Source organism: Poecilia latipinna, unplaced genomic scaffold (genome assembly GCF_001443285.1).
Source record: "Poecilia latipinna isolate Pla-1442-1.1 unplaced genomic scaffold, P_latipinna-1.0 Scaffold255, whole genome shotgun sequence".
Classification (NCBI taxonomy): domain Eukaryota; kingdom Metazoa; phylum Chordata; class Actinopteri; order Cyprinodontiformes; family Poeciliidae; genus Poecilia; species Poecilia latipinna.
Window position 1 is genome coordinate 561863 of NW_015112871.1, and position 17755 is coordinate 579617.

Consider the following 17755-nt stretch of genomic DNA (forward strand, 5'->3'; position numbering starts at 1 on the left):
GTTGTGATGGGAAGCGATAAACTTTGCAAGAAGCCACTGAACGACAGAGAGAGATGTGAAATTCAACTCCAGCTTTAGCATGCCAAATTTGATCCTCTCATGCGCCTGTAGATGGTTTTCAAACCACAAAGCAACAGAAAAACAAACCCATACACAGTCAGGCATACAAATATGTCGCCTTGGAAAAGTATTCACACCCATTAACTTTTCCAAATTTAGTCGCATTACAAGCACCAATTATTAGCTGATCTGTCAAGACCTGAGAGGTCAACTAGAGAACGTTAGCAAACGATCAACATCATGAAGAACATCGAACCCGACAGACACGTCAGGGGAAAAGTTGTGGAGAAGATTAAAAAAAAAAAAACTAAAAAAAAACCCCACAAAGGTCAATATCCTGAGTTTTGCCAAAAGTCACTGCTTAGATGGCAAAATCTCAACTTTTACATTCAAACTCCACAGATCCATTCTTTAGGAATTTTGGCAAGAGGAAAGCTATTGCTGAAAGAAAGCCAATAGTCCCATATGAAGTTTTCCACAAGAAAATTGGTGTTAAACATTTTTTTCCACAGTGGAAGATGGTATTGGCAGTATCATGCTGTGGTAACATAATACCAGAAAGCTGGTCAGAGGTAATTGGAAGATGGATGCATCCAAAAGAAGACAAAATGCAAAAAAAAAAAGAACATTTACATAAAAAAATATACAGATATTTTTCTCATTTGACTCTAAACTTTGGTAGGTCTATTTTCTATCGCTAATTAGAACAAGTTGAGCTAACAACTCAACAAACACAATATGTGGAAAAAAGTTCAATGTTCACAGCAAAAGATGCAACTAAATTCAACAAACTTAGATTTAGATTTGTGGACTTCCAGTGCAGCAATATTCCACTATGCACAGTCAGTGTTGTAAAGGCCATGATGCTTTTTTACGCCTTTTCATTAAAGTAATGATTTTTTTTTTTTTATTGGGAACAACAAAAAATGGCTGCTGCTGCACTTGGTTGAAGATTAAAGTGACAAGAAGTTTAGTTTTGATTTAAAAAATGAGACAGACATCCTTCTAAATTAAAAAAAACTATGTAAAGGTAGAATCAATTTTAAAAAATACCCATCCCCCCCCCAGATTATTAAAAGAAACTGCAATGTTGCAATAAATGTATAGCCTGTTCATAACCAATGGAAAAATCTTTGGCTTTAAACCAGTTAAACCAGTTATCTAACAGAGCAGCTTTATGCATTTTTCCATTTTTCTCATCTTTAGCCAACTCTGCAGATTCTGTCAGATCCAAGTTGGGACTCTGGATAGCCTGGTCCAAAACATAAATATCACTTCCAGTGAAAAATTAAACACCAAAATCACTTCTTAATAGGAGAATGACACAATCAGTTGGTGAGCTTACTTTGAAAACACTTTCAGGATCTTTACAGACATTTATTCACCCACTTATGCCAATTATCTCTCTATAGCATAGAGCTAGTTCTGACCATGTAAAGAGCTCTGCAATACCCAACCATGTGCAAGGCTCCAGATCTACTGGCATTAGCAGCTCTACACACACACACACACACACAGAGAGAGCAGAAGAGTTAGAACATCCCCCCTTTGCCATATATGATCAAAATAAGACCACTTGGCAAGAGTAGTGAGTTCAGAAAAAACAAAGTCAGCCTACAATCTGATCCTCTTCCTGGTTCAACCAGACTGAAACACATTTTAACCAAGGTAACAACGAGGATCACATGCAACAATAAAAACAGAGCATTAAATTTTGTCATCTGAGTCAATGTTTGAGCAATGCGGCACGCTTTTAAGCCTTTGATCACAAAACATCCCTTTCTAGCAGCATCCATGTTTAAATGTAATACGCTGCAGCTAACATCGACTCACTAATGGAGCTTTACGAGAAGCCTAACCTCAAAAGGTTTTTGCCCAAGCATCTCACCTTCCTGACAGCTCCAGCAGTCCATCTACCCAAGGCAGCAAAGGCCGCAGTTTCTGGCTCGCTGTGTTTTGACCAAGTAGAGGCAAATTACTGCTCTGTGGAGCGGGATTTTGTCAGTATGGCCTGATATGGCACTCCATGACAAGCAGCCAGACTGCGGGCACTGCTTTACTCGAGACAGAGATGATATCTCAATATACGTGGCTACAATGTGTTGTTAGCTTAGAAAATACATAAGGAATCCGTCAGCTCTGAAAAAAATGTTTTAACCTTTAGAGACGAAAGTATGTCAAAGGATTTTCAGTCTTGTGCCCCGAGGTAAAAGTTAGCAATGCGCAACTTAAATTTTTGAGTACTTACTGGTTGTGTAAAATAAGAAAAATAGAAAGACTGAAGTGGATCAAGCTTTTTGTTTGTGTCGATTCCACGACTTGGTAGCAAACTCCATTCCTCACATTTCGTAAAGGTCCAACTTGACAAAACCCACTGGTTACTAGAATCGGCCAATTTTCCTGGTTAGCCGGATGGAAACTCAAAAATCAGATCTTTTTTCTGATCAGTAAATGCACCACAACTACGACACAACTTTAGGCATTTGAAAACTAGGTCAGTGTTCACAACTTGTGAAGCTTGGTTTACTCGCTAATAAGTAAACCAAGCTAAAATAATTATAGAGGAAAATAATTTTGTCACCGAGATTGGGACTTAATTCACCTTTAAGTTACAGAAAGAAGAGAAAAAGAAACTTTCGACTTGACTTAGACTCCAGTCTTTTAAACAATCTTATTATCTTAAGTTAAATGGAGGGGAAACAAGCTAGTGAACTACACAGGCAGGCAACATGCTGCAAATGTTTCTTTGTTGTTGTTTTTTCTTAACACAATGAAAAGGTGCGCTTGATTTATCATCCAGTGTCATTCAAACAACATGGACTATTAATGGCTCATAATTTGTCCATGTTAGCTTTAGCTTCACACTACTGACCTCATCAATACTGCCCACAATAAATACTATTAAATGACTCCATGCGATTTCAGAATAATATTAACAAAACATAATTCAGACAAATTATTTTCCTGTTGTTAAGACGACTGAATCACCACACGGATACTTCCTGCTCATCAAAATAAAAGCTCTTTTTATTAAGCGGGATCATAAATTGAATGTTTAACCTCAATTAGTTATGTTGCTTTTTTTAGTTTAATGATAAAACTTGATAGATTTTACTTATAATTTGCATAATAATATGAAGCAGCTATTTTGTTTGCCGAATTGTAGAAATAATTCTTAAATGTTAAAGTGTTAAATTACATGCAAAGAAGCGGTGCAGGTCTGCATTGCAGCGCTGCAGGTAAATTACATGGATTTCTGAAATTAGAGAAATTGTCTCTAATTTACAAAAGAACTACTAGTAATTTCTCTGCTTTGTTTCAAAACAGTAAAACACTGCTTTAAAAGTTTTACAAAACCTGTCGAAATTAGAAGCTGGCTGTTAATCTCTGATTTGTGCATTTCTAATTGGGTCAAAATCTGAACTACTTCTGAAGTCAGACCTGTATTTAATACACAACAGACAGTTTAAAAAGGTTTGATATTTAGGAAACTTTTGTTTTAGTTTCAAAAATACAAATCATTTCCAATGTTTCCCTATATAAAAAAATGTTATGTCGTCTTATCTGAATCTAGTAATCACTAATCATTTTATTAAACCCTTTTTTAACACTTTAATAAGTTAATAAAACTCCATTAACAGTTTCAGCCTACTAAATAAGGTCCAAAATAGACTCTCCTCCATTTTGATAAACTAAAGTCAACAAGGCGTATCCAGAACTGAAGTACTTATTCATTTACGGCCACCGATTTTGTAATAGCATATGAATTATCAGCAAATAAGTACTTATTAACAATTTTAGCTTTACCCAGTCATTAATAAATTAAATTATTGCGCAAGTGCTACTGCAGTCAGCTGTAACACATTATGTACAAACTGTGCATACTTAACTAGATTAAGCTGTCGGGGAACATTCTTGCAAGATCAGCTGAAATGAACAACAAACTGTATCTCCTGTACATGTGCTGAATTTGCTGAGCAGTGCAAACACAGAAAACCTCAAGATTTACCCAAGAAGGCGATTGTTATCAATGTTCAACTCCAGTACAGTCGAGCACACCTGACGGCGGCTCTGTGGCTCGGTACAGCAAGTCTAAAGCGGAAGGGGTCACCGGTCTCATTTCCCTTGGGCAAGACGCCGAAACCCAATCGATCCGGCGGTCAGGGCAGCGTCTTGAAGGGTGGGCGCTGACAACAGAGCAGCTTCGCAGCTCTGAAGAACTATAAACATCGTCTCAGTGCGGCACATGTGGTTAAACACTCGGAAACAGACATTGTCCTGTCCTCTCCGTGCAGAAGGCGACTCACTGAGGGTTGAATAATGCCAGAGGGGGATAATAGGAGTCAGTGACATCTTAAAGTCTGAGCAGCAGATGTGTTTAACCAAGCCTATTAGAGCCCGAACTAATCCTGCCTTACACGTCCTTATCCAGGCATTCACCAACAAGACTTAAGTCACACTGAACGATCCACTTATGCCGTGACTAATTGCAGCTCTTGCTTGCTCTCTGCCTTTCACCCTGACACTTTGATAAATGTCTTCTATTGCCTGTCATCAAAACCAGGGTTCATTCGGAGACACAGGCAGAGACCAAAGCACAACACCGGAGAAAGAAAGTCATACTGAGAGTTTAGATGTGGCCGTAGGCAGGGGATGAACAACGGTATCGAGGCATCAACCCCTCGGTCCGGCTGTGGCGTTGATGAATGGGTCATTTCAGGTAAGGAAGCGTGAACGTCGTCGTTCACGCAAAGCATCGTGGGTTGTAGGAATAAGTTCTCCATTAAAATCCTCACAGTTCAAAGTGACAAAAATAAAATGCTGCAATAGAAAGTTATGGTGTGACCAGAACCTTCTCTGGTTGATCTGACAGAAGGTTGTTTGTCTCTACCGTATGAGACAAATGTGACTGTTTGTGTTTTCAGCAATTGGATTATTTCCAATCGTGACATGGAAACTAAAGAACGCCATCCACTAGAAGGGTAATTCTGTTTTTAAGCAATAGTTGATTAACTAAAAGGAAAATAATTTGTTAGGCATACTGGCAAAATAATAAAAAAAATAAAAAACACATTTACTTGAAATCTGCTACTTAAACTTCAATGTTATTTTCAACCCAAGACACAAAGTCAAACATGATTTTAGCAAAATATTTTAGGAAAACTAACACTCTGTTTTTAGAAATAGAGGTTTCACAAATTTCATTACACTTTTATAAATTAAGTACTTAAAAAACTGAAGACCAATAACCACAGAGAAACAGTTAAAATAAAATCACCAAACCTGATCTGTAGGGGTGTAACAATGAACAATCGATATCTTACATACTTTTGGGAAAACCAAGAATCCTCCCACCCCAAATTTCACGGGAATAAATGCGTCACAAACTGTCTGAAGGAATCTGGACTCAGTGTGGAGTCATCCAAGTCCAGGTTTGACTGGTCCATATTTTGTGCACGTTGTAAAGAATCTGTTAAGTGTAAAATGATCCCGTTCTTGTTTGACCAGCCTAAGAATATTACGATTTCAACCTATAAATTATTAAATAGCGCTGCAATAAAAAATAAATAAAATAAGATAACCGTTTGGCGCTGGTAGAACGGAGTTCGGTGTTATTAGCAACTAACAGTCAGTCAAGATCTTTACTTGGTGCTTTGAAAAAGACACTAAGAAAATATAAATATCAATGATATGCCCCCATTTATTTTTTCTACCAAGTACTCAAAAATGCTGCCAGATTAAAAAAAAAAAGGTTTCTTGAGTTTTTATGTAACCAAGTGTTGTCCAAGTCCAACTCTACTACCCAACAGCAAGGCAACGACCCAAGAACTACTTCCTTTTTCATACCAAAATAGGAGTTTTAAAGAAATAGTGTTGAGCTGAAAGCCTTTACATCCAGTGCCTATAAAACTATTTGCATTAATTTCACCATAAGGATGATATTTATCACTTTGACAGCAAATACGTTTTAATTCTGTAAATCTCTTGACGCGTCATCATGCTAGACACTTATTAACAGGCATTTTACTCAAAAATACCTTGGAGATTAAGTTATAATAGGAACAATTATGGCTTTTCAGTCTTTAAGATGAGTAACTAGTTTGTGTAAGGTCTTTGTGTATCTAAAGTGACAATGAGAAACCCTGGTATTTTTCCTTCAGGTTCCCATATCATCAGAATCTCACACCAATCCATGCACGGTAGCTCCAACCCGTAGATGTGTCGAAATCCGTCCCTCACAGACAGTCTGGCAAAAACCCAAAATGATTGCAGCACACAAGCTTTTTCAAAAGCACAGCAGAAAAGCAAACACCTCTTTCCAGATCCTCTCACCTCAGCAGCGAGGTAGAGGAGAGCGCCACAGTGGTCGAAATGTACGACATGAAGCAGAATGTGCCCCATCAATGGTATGGCTCTAGTGCGGCCTACTTTACTGAGCTGAGATATTCAGCGGGGAAATAAAGGAGACACACATGTCGGATAACCAGGACTGCTTTTGGTGGGTGAGAAATGGGAGCAAACGTTTTGAAACCAAGGATGCAACCTAGATAATTCTAATTGTCCTAAAAATGGACACCTGTGTCCCCCCCCACCACTCCTCCACCTCCCACCTCCCCGTTCCCGCCTCCCCCTGCAAGTTTCCAACATTCGACGATCCAAAAAGGTGCTTGACGAGCGGCTGAGTGGTGGCGCATCTCTCGACACGCGCTGAAGGAAATGAAAAAGGAAAACGGCCGCATTTGTGATAAATCGCAGCCAAATGTTCCTGTGTCCACAGAACTATGAATCAATGCAGTGGAGCTCAACTTATTCAACAGCAGCTCCCACCTGCCCACACACCAGCTATAAAAATAGCTAACCTACTCAGCTAGACTCCAGGATGAGGGGGCAAATCCATCAGAATCCTTGTCCTCCAGAAGGGTAAACTCTGTGCAACGCAGTGCTTACCGAACAATAAAAAGAAATGCAGCGGTGACAAACTGGACACCCAGCAAGGTCTAAGTGAGGGAGCCAAAGCCCTTTTCTAGCCATACAAATGTTATGCAACATGTTGAAGGCAACTCAAAGCTGCTGCGTTTTTTTTTTTTTTTGTTTTGTTTTTTTTCTACCCTCCAGACTCCATTAGGTTTCTAAGTGTATGTGAATCCATCTTGAGCTCTCACACTAGAGATGTAAAGGCCGGAAGCTGCACAAATAATAAAAAGATTAATGAATATAACATGGAACGGAAGTCCATTCAGAACAACGCTCATGGATAAACAATAGACATCCACTGATAGGGCTTTTATTGGCCCACACCAATTTAAAGTTTTGTCTAATGCCCTACCCCCCGCCCCAATCTCTACGGTTATAAAACACATAAAATAAATTGCAAGATTATTCCCTCTGATGCAACAAAGGATATGTAACCAACTTTCTTTATATCTAAATTTTAGACTCATTCTCAGACATTTGTAATTGGGTAAACAAAACAAAACAAAAAATGTGCAAGATTTGCTGACACACGTCTGTTTCATTGTTAAACTGAAAAAGCACATTTAGGTGCAGGATAATGAAAAAATTCTGAGTTTCAAACTTGATGCATGAAAACAAAACAAAAAAAAGTTAGATTTTTTTTTCCCAGCCTCTGAACTGCCAATAAATTGCTGTAAAAACTTAACTAAATAACTGCTAGTACATCCACATGTACAGAAATCCTGAACATCTTCAATAACAAAAGACATTAAAAGTTAGACATTAAAATTAAAACAGTTACTTTACTTTATCTAGTCAACTACAATGCACTTATTGAGCTATACCGATTATCATTATTTATTTTTATACAGATACATCTTACGATTACTAGTGATTATTGTATTATTGCTACACTAAACTTGGAATGATTTTGCAAGGATTTCCTTGTAGTAGCAGCACAGTATAGAATAAAAATGATGACAATGACGGGTGAAAGTTGCCCTAATAATTATGAGATGGGAAATTACAAAAGGTGGAAACAGAACGGCTCCAATCTAAAAAGCTGTGCAATGTGGCTGTGGTGTTCTCTGTTGTTCACCTGAGCCAAGTCTTCCTGTTGTCTGCTGGAGGCAAAACAGGGGGAGTGTTTTTTTTTGTTGTAGAAATACTCAACTAAATTTTCTTTAAACTGCGTAATCTTTTATTCAATGGAAGTTGAAACTGATTAATTTGAAAGTATAAGATCATTCTACAATAGTTAAGGTTGCTGGAACTATAACTAGCCTGCAAGGAAGCGTTTGTTTTTGACAGCCGATTTAACCACAAAAAGAAAATGGAGAATATTGTTTTGTGCAAAAAAATCAGTAGTGCAAAAAACATGGAGTCCTGCAATGAACTATTTCATGCAAAACAAGCAACCACCGTTAGTTGCGTTCATGATTGCCGTTTGCAAATCCTGCAGTTAATATCATCTTTTTTATAAAACATTTGGAGAAAATGTATCATTAAAAAGTGAAGCGGTTGCACAAAATGTCTGACTGCTTTACTGCAACAAAAGTGTGTCAACATGTTGTTATTATTATTAGTAGTAGTGCTAATATTTTCCCCATCATTTCACTCAAGTCTTTTATTCTAATAATTACACTCAGCTTGTTTTCACATTAAATCTGTCAACTGTAATTATTGCGATTTAAATGATTGTTTAAACGGGTCTCTCGTAGAAATCACCTGTAGAAATAAACCTGAAGTCAATAAATGGGATACTTCAAAATGACTTCTATTTTTTTTCCTTTTTGCTAATGTAGATGTGTTAAAAGTCCACATATTGTGGCAGATTTTCACACATCATCTCATTAAAATCTCACTAAGAATTTCTGAAACTGATTCAAAGATCATTTGTTGCAGATCCAAAGCGCAGGCATAAAAAAAAAAAAAAATTAAAAAGCTTTTGCTTTGTGTTACAACCAAGTCTTATTTCTCTACATATTGCTTCATTGCATTTACTTTTGCAGCAGCAGCAGCAAAAGGGCTTTCTTCATGCGGGAGCTGGTGTTTTTACTGTTGGAAAACAAATAGCCCAACAACTGCTGTACATAAATGAGCAAATTGCTTAACAGCTCAATCTCTATCAGCAACACATGCTTCCTAATGCACCCTGCTTCTAGAGTTGCTACGAATGGCAACAAAATAATTTCACAAGTTTCTTTTAATAAATGGCAAGACCTGTCACAGGCTAATTACAGTTTGCAGCATGGACACACAAGCGCACTGAGATTGCTTTGTTATGAGCTCGGCAGACACTAGAAACTCCCTGAATATGCTATTTGAAGTTCAGAGCATGCAAAATATTCTTTAGGCTCTTACGACTAAGGAAGTTGCATCACAGTTCATTCACTGTGCAGAGAAGGTCACAAAAAAAGAAGAAGAAGAAAAAGAAGAAGAAGAAGAAATTTGCAGACATGCGTTATTTACATGCCGGTCAAGTAAGAGAAAAATTTTAGATGCAGTGTGCAAGTTGTTAAAAAAAATAACAAAAAAAAACTTACAAACAAAAAAGGTTATTAAATAAACTAAGAAGAACCGAAAAGAAAATTTTAATTCTGAATATGTCAAATTCAGATCCAACAGGTCAGACCTCTCAGAAAATCTGTATTGACCAGAAAACCTATATCACTACATATTTAACTTCATACTTTTTTGAATTACCTTTAGAAAAATAAAATCACGTTATAGGGATATACATATAAACATGGATCATCGTGTAATTACTGCTTTTTGGATAGAATTAAACGTAACTGCTAACGTGCCATCAAAGCACACTTTAAAAAACTCAAATAGGCAAATCAGCACTTTGCATTAAAAAAAATGCACAAACACAACTATGGAAAAGCCAGTTCTGTGCATTTCTAACCATCATCCACTTCTAAATAAAAAGAGAATAAGAAAAGTCACAAATGTTAATGACTTAAAGAGCTATGTGAAGTCCTAATTTTCCATTTTCTAAATTTGACCATAATAACCAATAAAACTTGCAACAGTTTGATCCCTGGTGCAGATGAAATCATTCATCAAGGAGAGGCAGTAGCACAATGGAAATGATTAATGACAGGTTTTTGGAAAAACGTGTGGCTGAAAAACAAATTGTATTTACAATTGTTTTACATTTGTTTATCAAAGTATGTGTTTTAGTGGTTCAATTAAGGTGTTTGTTTTTTTTACACGTCTGTGCCCAGGAAACCTTTGTTTCATTATTTGTCCGTGCTTTTCACGTATACGCCCCTGGTCAATTTGAATGCCCAATGTTTTTTTTTCCCCCCAACTAATCAGAATTCATGCAGCGCATTTCAGAGAAATCATATTAAAAGCCTCATAGTGAAACCTGCCTTCCAGTTAGCAGACTGGGTAGCATATTTATTAGCATTGCCAAAAAGGCCCAAGACGGTAAGTTGCCCACACAGCAAAACAAAACACTGCGAGCGATAACGGTGCTTGAACGTTTTCATGCTACATACCGAGCAGCAGCAATTTCAGCTCTCTCCTGGAGTCCCGCTTGTCTCGGCGGAGTTGTTTGTCAATTTCTGCATTGATTCGTTTCGACTCCTTCGCCTCCTCGCTCAGGCAGCAAGCCATCATGGACTCCAGAGTCATCCCCCCTGGTTGTGGCAGCCCGGATCAAACGGGACCTGACGAACACTGGTTCACGGTTTCCGTTTCTCCCGAATCCCCGGCCCTCGCTTGGCTCTCAAGCAAGCGAGGAGGAGGCGGTCAGTCGGACTGGACTGGACTGGACGGACGGACGGATGGATGGTCGGGGCTGGGGGAGGGGAGACTTAGCCAAGGGGCCTCGCTGTCAAGTTGTCCCCCGGCCGGGAAGAAGCGCGACTTCACCCGGATGTTCCACCGTAAATCACGGGAGATTCACACTGGAAACGGGAGCTAAGGACTCCTCTGACTGCACCGCTCTGAACACAGCTTAGGTTTTTTGCTTTTTTGTTCCTAATGGCAGCAACTTAAAGCCCCTTTAGGTTTTTTTTTTCTGTCACTGCCTTTTCCAATTCAATCTTCACCATCCGTCAAGAGTGGTTCAAACCTGCAGCATCCAACCGGATGACAGCTGATGTGTCTGCAGTCTCTTCGGCGTTATTCCAACAACATCAGTACAACCTCCCCTAAATTAGGCCAAAGACAGTCGGGAGTGCTCGCCCTGCTAGCCCGCTAGCTCGCCCAACTAAACAGCGCCTCGGCTAACGTAGTGACAGCCCGCAGTGATTGAAACAGCAGGCTGGTTGAAGGAATTTGTCCGCCTAGCTAAAAACAACAGGACAACACCCAGTTACATCCTGAGTCATCCCGACGGTAAATGACAAAGCTAGTGCAAAAAGCTGGAAATAACGGAGAAAAAACTCGTGCCGAACCGGCGGCCCTTGCCGTAAATATGTTCACATCAAACGCCCGTCGCAGGAATAAGGTGGGCACACTCCTGGATGCTGCCAAGCGAGGCGGAGGAGGGAAGCGCGGCGTTGACTGACAGACGGCGGACTGCATGAAACAGGTTTGGGGCAGACCAATTGAATGAGCGAGGCGGGTCTCGGGGTGGGATTTGTATCCGAGCGCCCCAACTTACGTCCATGAGATGCGAAAATTGTCCACAGCATTTATAACCGTCTCATATTATAAATGTAGGACGCGTGTGGTGTGGTCTAAACAAAGTGTTTGCGAAAATGGAAAAGTATGCCTGGAGCACGGTGTTAAAGTGGAACTAGACCCATATTTTAACGGCACTGAAGCAGCACCGCCGCATAAAAAAACAAAAGCGACGTAACCAGAAGGCGAAGGTGTGCTGGAACTGCAGCGACATCTTGAGGCCAGGGGGAAGAATTGCATAAGACTCATTCACAAAAATGTGGGCTACGCAACTTCCAACAGTCCGTAAACCTCTCATATTTTATTTGCAATAAATAAGAAATTTATTGCAACTAAAATATCTTTTTAAATATGAATTTTTTTAACATAGAAGTATTTCTCCTCTTCCTTTCGGAAACATCTTAAACGTCCTTGCAAAATGCTGAGTTTATAAAACTTGAAATTTTTTAATACAAAAAAAATCTGAAAAGCATGGTGTGTTACCAACTAAAATGCCTTGCAGTCATCTACCTCCAGATAGCTAACTTGTTAACACAATCTAGTCATCTGTCATTTATTCTCAGTTTAAATTCAGCTGCCACATGAGAGCCTTGGAGGTTTGTTGGAGAATATTGGTGAGCAAACGGCATCATAAATACCAAGGAACAAACCAGCAAGTGAGGGACAGAGTTGAGACATTTATAGCAGGGCTAGGTTATAAAACAACATCTCAAGCTTAAAAAACTCTCACTTCACCGTTTCTAAATTTGATCATAATAACCAATAAAACTTGCAACAATTTAGCCGTATTGCCCAGCCCTAGATCACATTTCATAATAAAAGAAAAGGGGAAGAGGATGCCATATCTGCTAAAGTTCCAAAACAAGGTTGTCCAACCAAGCAGACGGGCTAGATAAGGAAAACATCAACAACCGTAACAACCATAAACATTCAGTCATAATGAAGAATTCTTGAGGTATTTTGCAAATAAGAACGGAGGGGGAAGGGGGGAGTCAGTCTTTAGATGTGCAAAGCTGGTAGAGACACTATTGGCTTCCAGCAACATACAAAAAAAAGTGATTCTGTAAAACACCAGCTCTGGGAGGATGAATACAAAGCCATTACATCATTTCTCACTTTAAAAAAATAAAATCATACATTATTTTTTGTTTTACAAATATGCACGTCTTTTAGATTTCCACATAAAATCCCAAATAAAATCCATTGAAATTTGCATGTGGCAAAATGTGCAATAGTTCAAAGGGATCAGTATTGTAACTGCGTTAATGCACCTGCGTTTATCTGGCGGTAGAAATCATCTTCAGGTTAGGTTTTGCATTTCCGTAAGAAAACAGACTGGACTGAACTGGCCTTAATGGAGGAACTGATACCAGACAGACAAGTCAACATGCTGTTGTTTACAGAGAAGATGAAAGCGCACACCTGTCTGTGTTCAACATCAAAAAGTGTTTATGCTTTGAATGAATAAGTTCAGTAGGTTATATATTTGCAAAGACAAAACTGATATGCCAGTTGAGAAAGCTTTCTCGGCAGCTAAACTCAGGTTCTTTGCTGTTGGAAATAGTCACAGAAGAGGCCTCGGACCTCCTCGGCATCACTTTGGTCCATGCTGGCAGGAGCCAGGGCTTTGTGGCAGGGCTGGGGGTTCTCTGCCTCACACACCTCCACCTGCCACTCTGCTTTGAAGGCGTCTCCGTGGGACTCGCACATGTTGTGCAGAATGCAGCAGGCCAGCATCATGGTGGGCACCACGTCCAGCCCGCAGTCGTTCCTCTTACTCAGGCACTGCCAGCGCGCCCTGAGTCTCAGCAGCGCCTCCTCCGAGGCGCGCAGCGCTCTGCCGAGGCGCCGGTTGAACAGCTGCTGAGGCTCCGGCAGCGCCGTGCGACATCCCCGTCGGCTCTTTTGCTCCGGATAGGCCTTCATGAGCCAGCTCTGGAGCGGGTAGCAGGCCTCCCCCAGCAGCACATACCTGCAGACAGTAGATGGGTTTCAGGCTGAAAATCAAACAACACAAGGCCCTCAGGCACAAACGAGTAAACAATTTATATATTCCACTTCTGAGGCTGACCTGGTCAATCTAATCTGCTTTGCATTTCCAACTAATATTTTTCCAAACGCTTAAAAGCTTTCTTGCAGTCTCATTTTACATCTTTTATAGCAGGAAAGATGGTTTTTGTTTGATTGGTGTCAAGTTTTGTTAGTTTTATGCTCAGTATTCTGAATTCAGTTTTGATTACCTTAAATCTTAAAAATAAGTCCTTTCATTTTACCAGATTTTTTTCCCCATACATGTTGTTTCTTGTTTCATTTTAGTTGTTTTAGTTGTCAAAAGTATAATTTCCCAGCTTAAATTCATTTAAAGTTTATTAGTCTACATGGAGTTTGAAATTACGTGTAACAGAATCTTTGGTTATTGTTTTTGGGGGTTTTTTGGGAGGGGGAGTTGTTGCTGAAGAGAACAGATTTTTATTTTTGCAAAAGGTGATCACATTTTTGGGATCATTTTGAAATGTTCTAATGGTTTCGGTTCTTTTACAATTTTTTTTTTGTTTGTTTGTTTTAGTAATTTGCGCAGCCGCAGTTTAATGTTTTGCTACCAATACACAACAGAGTGGTGAGAAAGGAGAAAATGAGTACAACAAAAACTAATCAATAATTATTGATATCAACTGATATGAAGCACTTATTTTGTGATATATTTTTCAGCCATGTTTCCAACCCCTAGATCACATTTTGTAAAAAAAAAAAAAAAAAGAGAGAAATATTAGTGAAACAAAAAGACTGAAGGATGATTTTAACTGATCCATTGTCGTCATGTGAAGGTTGTTCTGTGATGTGTTTACTTTCTTACTAACTGTACCTAAGCGGTTTCCCCATGAAGACAGGCGTTTGGGCAGGAGACAGTCCACCCTCAGCAGCTGTGGCCCACAGAGCAGAGTTCTGTAAGATCTCAGCTGGATCGGTCCCACCGGGGAAACTGGCACATACATCCCAGAAGTAGCCTTGACCGCTGATGGCAACCTGGAGAGAAAGCAAAATATGTTACAAAAGAAAGTCTAAATCGGATGTGAGCGGGAACGTGAGCCACACAGACACCTGAGACAGGACAGATAGCCAGCCAGCGGGGTTGGCGTAGTCCGACGCGTTGCTCGATGGGGTGATGATGGCTGTGTGAAGCGTTGTGATGGCAGCCACGCAGTGAGGAAAGCCCAGGTAGGAGTGGAAGAGCTGGGCCGATTCCTCCAGCTCCTGCTCGGTGGGGGGACGCAGGTACGTGGAGCTGAGGAGCGCCACGATGGCGTGGCACATGTCTCTGACACACCTGCACACGGTGGACTTCCCCACACCGAACAGGGAGCTTATGGTGCGGTACTCGACGTTGGACGCGAGACGCCACAGGGCCACAGCCACGCGCTTCTCTACCGGCAGCGCCAGCCGGAAGCTGGTGTCCTGGCGCGCCAGGCGGGGCCTCAGCTTCTCGCACAGGTAGAAGAAGGTCTCCCGGCTCATCCGGAATTTGTCCAGCCAATCAGAGGGCTGGAACTCCGTCATCACAACCCGCTCCCACCAGTCGGAGCGGGGAGTGGTTGTCCAGGGTCGGGTGCGGATGCGGACGTTGGAGCGCATTCCTCCCGCTATCATCATCTGTCGGGGCAGAGGCAGAAAAGATCAGAAGAACTGCTTTCGGAAGAGGCTGGAAGTTTCAAGCTTGCTTGTCATCCTCAGAAAATTTGGGTCTTCTCAAGACGCAAACCTGTACATCAGCTAAATAAGGTAAAAACAAGCTCTAGTCCCCTCTATATAGGTTACAAGCCAACAATAAAGTGTTTTCTTTGGTTTATTTGGGTATGGTTTTAAAAGTACTTCCCAATAGTGTTCACATTAAGTTTTTCCCCACTTAATCATATAAAACAAATAAAGTTTAGTGTATTTTATTGGGATTTTCGGGGTATAAACCAACAAAAAGCAATTTATAATTGTACTGTGGAAGGATATGAATCATTGGTTTCAACCCTGAAAATGTAGGCTGCATGTATTCAGCCCCTTTACTCGTGAATAAAATCTATTTCCACCATCTGCCTACACAAGACACCATTTAAGTAAATGGTAAATGTAATTTACAGCTTAAATGATTTTGTGTGAAGATTTGTTAGGGAACACATGCGAACAAAAGCATCATATGTATGTTTGGTAACACTTTATTTGAAGTGAATAAGACTGACATAACACATGTCATGAACATGAATAAGCCTTCATGAATATTTATGACTGTTGTCATAAAGTGTCATTCGGTAAATTATGACACTTTTAATACAAAGTTGACATTATTCAAAATGTCTTTGTTATGACAACTTGACATTAACCGAGAAATCATTACTGATATAAATTTGTTATAAAAGTATTACTGATTGCACTTTAAAAATTAGATAACTTTATGTTATCAAAGGAAAAGTTTAAACAGTAATGATTTCTTGATTAATGTCAAGTTGTCATAACAAAGACATTTTGAATAATGTCAACTTTGTATTAAAAGTGTCATAATTTACTGAATGACACTTTATGACAACAGTCATAAATATTCATGAAGGCTAATTCATGTTCTTGACAGGTGTTATGTCATGTTTATGAAAGTGTCACAACAGCCTTATTCACCCCCCTTCAAATAAAGTGTTACCGTATGTTTTTGTATGTTGACAATATTAGTAGTTTCTTCTATACAACTAGCCTTTATGAAGGAATGAATGAAAGAAAGCCACCGTAAAGAGAAAGGCTTTAAAACTCTTACCTGGAGTTTCCCTGGTGTACAAATACACAACACAGTTATGTGTGCAAATGGGACCCCATAACTAGAGTTCAGCTCTGGATTTGAGACATTTTAACTAAAACTGAAGTTCAAAGCGCCAATAACTATAGATTATTACCGAACCGGCTCCCAAAGCACTGACCATGAGCATCCTCCTCTGTCTCTGGAAGAAGTACTGTCGATGTCGGATGCGCCTCTGGATTTCATCGCGCCTCTGAATGTCTGCGTGGTTTATGTCTCTCCTGCGCTTCAGCAACATGTAGGTCAGGAGAAACATCAAGGAGCGCTGCTGCTCCTCCTCGTCTCCCATTCTGGAGAAATTAACGGGGAGTTAACTCGGATAAGGCGAGAGCATCATACTGAACTATCTGAACGGTTAGAGAAGCGACAACCAAGCTATGATGCTTACTTCCGCCTTTGCGTCCAATGTCTGTTTCTAAATGGTGCTGCCATCTAGTGGTCATACGTAGTCACTGTGTCTGTAGGTCAAAGATTGAGCAAAGTCCAAATTTTCGCTTTTTTATTGATAATAAAACGGACTTCATAAAGTTATACAGTAAAAATACAGTAAAACCGACACCGTAGCTACAAAAAGAGGTGGTCTACGCAAATGCTGTTTGTTGTTTCTTTAACAGTTTTTTTTTATTTAGTTTCTTTGTGTTATGTTGAATATCTATCTCTTCTTCAAATCGTGACTAATGGTAGTACTTTATTGTTCTGTGCTTGTAATTAATTTTGATTTACTCTCTTCTCAGACTTGAATTTTTAGTGACGCAATGATTTGGTAGAAGTTTCCAGACACGTTGGATTGTTTTTAAAATACCATTATTATTTTTGACACACTTAGTCACAATAGAAAAGCCAAATGGAGAATGTTTTGATTCCCCTCCTTGTCGACGCCAGCACACTTGGGAGGATCAGGTGCATGTTCGCAACTTTGGATGAAAAAAAATCTCTAAACGAGGATAGCTACTTCAATGTCTGCAAAACAAAAAAATATATTTTTCTGTATTTTCTTTAAAATAATATATTGCTTAGTGAGCAATATTAACTAAAGGAGGTTCAGTGTATGCATGAAACGTTTGAGACACAAATCATCAGAAAGGCTAATCAACATTTCTTACAGCAGGTGTAGCTAAATTTTATGTGTGGCAGGCATATTATATTTTGATAGTGAGGTTGGAGAGACATTCTGATTGATATTTTTGTTACTTTTCCAATTTGGAAATACCAGACTTCTGAGAAATAATGACCTGCATGTTTAACTGAATCACATCCTTTAAAAAAAAA

At 39.5% G+C, this 17755-nt stretch overlaps 2 protein-coding genes across 3 annotated transcripts in view; both read right to left on the bottom strand.

Moving 5' to 3' along the window:
- The window catches only part of gna11b (guanine nucleotide binding protein (G protein), alpha 11b (Gq class)), a 30997-nt gene extending 19137 nt beyond the window's left edge, over nt 1-11860 (bottom strand). The window contains exon 1 of one of the 2 annotated variants that reach the window (XM_015033030.1): nt 10527-11860. In XM_015033030.1, coding sequence (XP_014888516.1) covers nt 10527-10662 — 136 coding nt within the window. In that variant the 5' untranslated portion in view covers nt 10663-11860. The remainder of the gene's footprint in view (nt 1-10526) is intronic. The other variant, XM_015033029.1, reaches the window with a different exon arrangement.
- A 339-nt stretch (nt 11861-12199) lies between these two features.
- Nucleotides 12200-17641, bottom strand: LOC106947789 (putative nuclease HARBI1). Its single transcript, XM_015033028.1, has 4 exons — nt 16608-17641; nt 14758-15306; nt 14522-14682; nt 12200-13630 (listed from the first exon to the last, which is right to left on the bottom strand). The coding sequence occupies exons 1-4, from the start codon at nt 16773-16775 to the stop codon at nt 13198-13200; spliced, it is 1311 nt and encodes a 436-aa protein (XP_014888514.1). The 5' UTR covers nt 16776-17641; the 3' UTR covers nt 12200-13197.
- Between the last annotated feature and the right edge of the window lie 114 nt (nt 17642-17755).